This window comes from Habropoda laboriosa, unplaced genomic scaffold (genome assembly GCF_001263275.1).
Source record: "Habropoda laboriosa isolate 0110345459 unplaced genomic scaffold, ASM126327v1 scaffold77, whole genome shotgun sequence".
NCBI classification, from domain to species: domain Eukaryota; kingdom Metazoa; phylum Arthropoda; class Insecta; order Hymenoptera; family Apidae; genus Habropoda; species Habropoda laboriosa.
Genome location: NW_017100200.1, coordinates 371105 through 377104, shown reverse-complemented (window position 1 = coordinate 377104; position 6000 = coordinate 371105). Strand labels below are relative to the sequence as shown.

At 43.2% G+C, this 6000-nt stretch overlaps 1 protein-coding gene across 1 annotated transcript in view; it reads left to right on the top strand.

Annotated features, from left to right (window-relative positions):
* Positions 1-2533: 2533 nt before the first annotated feature.
* Positions 2534-6000, top strand: part of LOC108570387 — a 147064-nt gene continuing 143597 nt past the window's right edge. The window contains exon 1 of the mRNA XM_017932246.1: positions 2534-2792. Within this exon, the coding sequence (XP_017787735.1) occupies positions 2534-2792 (259 nt within the window). The remainder of the gene's footprint in view (positions 2793-6000) is intronic.

Here is a 6000-nt window from a genome sequence, read left to right as displayed (position 1 = left end):
AACGTTTAAAATAATGTTAAGGAACGTAAACTTGATAACAGCAAAAATTAGTGAAAATGTAAAAAGGCGGTGGGTCAAAAAAGACCCGAAGACCGCTCTAGGGTTAAACGACAGTCATTGTACGTAACTTCGGCAAAAACTTGAGGATTAGCTAGTCCGCGGGCTTCAAGGGCCTCCGCCATAAATTACGCCCTTCCCAAAAATCCCAACTTTCTAGAATTTCCACCTCCATCCTTCCGATAACCAATTAAACCTCCGATACCCACACTCTCGCAACAGAAACGAGCGATAGTAATTTTTACCGACGAAGCCAAACCCTAATTCTGATCGTCGCACGTGTATATTAGTAACAATAAAATCAGTTATTAAATAAACGAAATTCTACGACATCGTATCATTCCTCGCTGACACTTCCAACACAACATTCTCTTTCAACGAGCTTCCTTCCTCCAAGCCTGGTGAAACTCCTCTCTAAAATGGAATCTCGCCGTAGCAAGCGACACCGGCCAAATACCAACAAAATATCACCGAGGGCTCTCATAAAAATGTGCATTTTCACAACTCTAAATTGGCCGTGTATCGCGCGGGAGAACGGACAGACGGAATTCTTTGGCTCGTCAGACGTCCTATTCTCACGATGGGAATCGCTGATGCTCGGTTTATCCTTCACGGAGCGAATTTATGGGGCCGGCCACTTGTATCGACGATCCACGTCCCACGAGTAAAGCCCTGCTCGCATTTATAACTATCCCTTGGTAAAGGTTCCGACGATCGTTGACATTTAATAGCGTTCGATCAACGAAAAGGAATTTCTCCATTTTTCTCGTCATTTTCCATTTTTCTTCCCTGTTTTTGCCCTCAAGCATCTCTCTCTCTCTCTCTCTCTCTCGTTTTCTAGTAGAACATATACGGTGGACCATACGATACGTGTTTCACGAGATTATTGTTCTACGTGGCGATCGTTCGATCGTGTAATCTCGAGGAGCGAACGTTTTTCGCGTGTCGCGAGTATTTGCCGCGCCAAAAGAACGATCAGATTGCCAAATGATTGGAAAAATCGTAAATATTTGGCTTTTCATTGGCGCGGTGCTTTTACGCTGTTCGACGAACACTTCGTTAACACGTTTTGTTTAATTGCGCGAACATGTGGAGGAGAGGGCTGTCGCTGTTATACGGGAATTTTGATGGCTCGTAACCGTATTTTCAGCGGACACTTGACAGAATGTAAAATTTATTCGATTGGTAATTTCAGGCGCGCGGAGTTCGTTCAGCATTATCACCCATTGTTTCTTGTTAAATACCGAATTAACAATTGTAATTCTGATTACACGCTGTTCGACGTAAAAGTTGCTGGAAATTCGGGTTGCAGAAATTTCGAATTTACATTATTCTAAGGAAAAAGCGATCTCTTTTTAAGAATAAAACCTATTTTAACCGTATTTTAATTACTCTTCCCTTTCAATATGCAAATTTCAGATTTGTACGATTTCATTTTTAAGGCGTTGCAATTTTTTTGCAAATAGTACTTTTTTTTGGATATGATAGATAAATCGAACATCTCTCTATTTCCTCGGTTAAATAGGTATGTTAATGCCGGTTTAGCGATTAGGTTACACCGATTACAAGGTGAAATTCTCGAGTACAAAGTTTATGGATATTCGTGTTCCAAGTACAGGATTTTTGCGCAAATTGCGGCTAGGCGAAGATCGAAATCGGATTTCCGGTAGCATGGATGTTCGGCATCGAGCCAAAACCGATTATGATAACTCGTCCACGTCATCTTGGACAGTTATAAGGGTTCGAGCGGCTCCACCTCGGCAATAGTTGTTTCTCACAACCGATGGTGATAATTGGCACGGGCCGTGCGCCTCGTTTTGCCCAAGGCGATTAATCAAAACTCCTGTAACTTCGATATTGGAAGCTCGTTTGTCCGCCACAACCAATCAGTGGATCGGAGACATGATTTTAATTACTAGGAAATGCGCCCGTAGGTGTGACGAAACAGAGTGTCGCTTAACGAGCCGAGTTATCTTGCGTTTACGTTTTCTCGTGGATGTTATCCGAGTTACTTACACTGGATCCTTCTACAAATTTTTCCTTTAATAATTCTTAGCTTCTCTTGGAACAATTGACCGAGAAAAATTCGATCTGATATCAATTCTTGTCAAATGAAATTGTAAGGGTTGATTGTGATAAGTTAGATTTCCTACTATCGATAGATATAGAGATACAAGGAAGTTTTACATATGCTTAGTTTCAGTTTAATGTGTGATCACGAAGTCTAGTAGTTTTACGTCCGGTGCCAAGCTTTCGCCGTAAACCCAGACGGCCCCCAATGGCGGAGGATTAGGATACGCCCAACTAGACCCTCGAAGGGTACAGGTTGAACACCTACCCGTCCAAGGGCCACTTGTGAGGAGGAATCCCCACGTTACGGGTGGCACGGAGCGACTTTCCAACCAATTCTCCAGATTGGTCCCGGAGTTGTTCGCAACTCACACGTCGGAGCCTGGAAAAAGGGCCCCTGGCCAGCATGTGGCCTAACCACTGCCACCTCGAATCCTACACCAAACCCGGCCAGTCCCCGGTGCTGGGGCCGCAGGTGCGAGCGCCACGCTGGCACAAGCCCCTGCTGGCCCAGCCCGGATGGTCAGGGGAGGGCGGAATGCCCGCCACAGCCCCCGACATGGCTTGGAAAGGCCGGCCGGCCCGAGGTACCGTCTACATCATCGGTGGGATGTTCGTGGGTGGACACCAACACCACTTCCAGTTGAGGGACCTCACTCCTCTCGGTAACGGGCTTTTCCCGGGGGGTCGCCGGTCCCCGGACGCCCTTAGACGGGATAATGTGTGATCAGTGATAAAATTTTTGTTCGACTTTTGAAATATAGTAGCGATCAGTGTTCCGCGGACCACCCGCGGAATATTATTTAGAAGACACGCCGTTTTGATTTTCACCCGCTTTAAGCATTTGTTCCATAGCGGCTAGCAATCTGGACAAAGGAAGAAACTGTTAGTTAGACAAAGACAAAGTTAGAAAGCTGTTTTTGAGAATGTCCCTTTATTCATTAATCCCTTATGGAATAGTTTCCTTTTCCTAAACGTCGTTTACAACCTCAACAGTTAATTGTACGTGTCATAGAACGTGAGTTTCTAAAGGGCTTCGGGACAGAGGCCCGAGTACGTCGCGAGTCCCAGGCCTGGTGGAACTTCCCGTTGTGGTTTCAAATGTTTAAACATTTGCTGACCTTCACCCCCTCTTGTCATCGCCTAGTCCCCACGGAGCGTGTCACGGACACACGGATAGGTCGATGGCAATTAGGGAAGAATACGATTGGCTCGTGTCGTGAGCTAATCGGTGCAGAAACACCGTGCAAAACGGTCTAATTCCAACCACAAGAGAAAACAGTAAAAATCCGGAATCCAACCGGAAGAGTCTACCTTGAAACACGGGAAGATACTCACCAAGGAGTATCAAGAACACACACATACCACCAGTCTCGCGTCACTCACTTTCATTGTTAATTAATGTAATTCAAGTGTAAATACATATAGTTAGTTAAGTGTTAACTCAGTCCAACGGAATTATCCTGGCCTTTCAAACAATTCGCTAGGAGATCGCCACACATCGCGGCGGGGTATTAATCAAGCAAAAATTTACGACCTTCGCTAGTCCACGGTCCATACCGCGAGTCTCGTCGCGGACGTGTGCGCGAAAAATCAATCAGTGATAGAATTTTTGGTACTAGAAGCTTGCACGCCAAATGAATTTGGAATTTAGAAATTGAAAGAGACGGTGTAAAGTCAACATTTTTCATCCAATATCGAAGTTGAATTTGGTGTGTGCAATTTGATCAAAAGCAAACTCAGAAACAGTTTCCACGGACGGGATGAAAAGATGAATAAAGCGTTTGGAAAAATGTGTAGAACTGAATGGTGTCTATGTTTAAAAATAAACTTGCAATATTGAGAAGAAATGTTGGAGGATTTGTAGACCTTACACGTGAATCAATCCTCGTGCTAACTACTCAAAAAGGTAGATTTCCTTGTTATTGGAAAATGGAAAGTAATTGTAAAAAGAGGAAGTTATGTTTTACGTAGCAAATTCGTGGGCAAAAGTGTTGAAAAGTAAGTGAAACTGAATTCTTTCCGATTTTTGTGCACAATCGAAGTTCCATTAAACAAAAAGCACCTAACCCCCGATACCGCGTCGATCGTGTCATTAGTCGTTCAAAGAAGCTACCAAACATCGGGCTCCCTGTACGTTGATGAAACGTAGTGCTTGGAAATTTCCACCGCGAGTACACGGTGAAATTGCCGCGAATTAATTTTCACCGACGTCGGGTGCGGTATCTTGTTAATGCTTCAACAGATTCGGTAATGCTCTACTGTAACTATCAGGATTCACGTGGACTAATCTCCTTGATCGACGCGAGCAGATGCAACGTGGCAAAATTACAGCCGCGAAGGGGTGAAGGAGGGCGGCGATAAAATTAGTCTGGACGTACCGATATTTCGTAACGGTCCGAAATTGGTTAAGCGTTCAACGGGCAAGAGCAACCCCCGCGATTCAGAATTCCGCAACCAACGTCTCTGATCCGTTCCAGACGACAATGGCCCCCGTCCGGGCGCGAAATTCTATTATACCATCTGCGAGACAGTGATCAACGAGCGTGCCGTCGATGAAAGGCTTTCGTAAAGTTTCGAATCGATTCGCTTAAGTTGCCTCGTTTCTGCATCGCAGATTAATCTCGGCCGATCGGGAAGATTAATGGAAAGAATAATATTTGGAGCTCCCTCTTTCGCGAAACTTCCCGCGGTAGGATTCTACGCGGTAGCTCGTGGAATACTCGATCGTGTGTGGAAGTTTCGGTGGTTGAAATTGACGCGTTTGCGATAGTTGAGCGTTCAGCTCGAACGTGTTCGATTATTTATGAAGATCGAAACTGTGACAGGGGAGGCTGGTAGGCTAGTTTCTCAGTTTTCGATTTTTAATAAATTACATACATATATTTCACTACCTGATGAGATGATTAATTTTATTATTATTATTATTTATTTATAAACGGATCGAAGCCCTCTTACATAAATGTTTACACAAAAGAAAACAGACTTTACATAAAATAACAAAGAAGGGACATGCACGAAAACTCATGGTACAAAAGGTATGGCATTATCCGATAATCCTACGTAATTGTCTTTTAAAAGTGTGTAAAGACCCACTAAAAATATCAATACGATTATAGAGAGTGCTAGAGTCAACAATAATGCGATTTGTTGGATTAATTAATCCATATGTAGATCTGGATTTAAGTATTTGTAATCCTGCTCTAGGTCTCAACACGCGTTCAGGTACGTAGAAATTGATTTGCATAAGGAGAGAGGGACAATGAATATGGATATTAATTAAATTAAAAGTAAAGCTATGGTCGGATATTCTTCTTCGTGCAGACAATGTTTCCAGGTTGACTGTGTTTAATATTGTGCAGTAATCATGATCAAAGATTGACATTGGATTATATAGATTATATGAACGAAACCTGAGAAATTTATGCCGCACTCTCTCGAGCATGATTTCGTGATTGAAGCTTTTCGGAGACCATATAATTGAAGCATATTCTAACAAGGGACGGACAAGCACGTAACACGTGTTAACGCGATGTCTGAAAAGATTAAATCTAAAGTATTGCCGAACGAATTTAACACAAAGTTGCATTGGGATCCATTGTAAAAGTTAAAAGTAGAGGAGAGAATTCCAGCAGATGCAATTTCGTTAGTGGAAACATTTGAATTCGCGGGAAATGAGTTGGAGCCGGACCATGTGATATGAGGAAGGTTATAATCGCCACAAATAATATAGTTGCAGTTCGAATATTTGTCTAAAACATCAGAAATAGCAGAACAGTGTGCACTATATAAGGTCTCGTTACTTAACGGAGGCAAATAAACCACACCGATTATTAGGGGAAGAGCTGCAGATGTGACTTCGACAAATAAGTG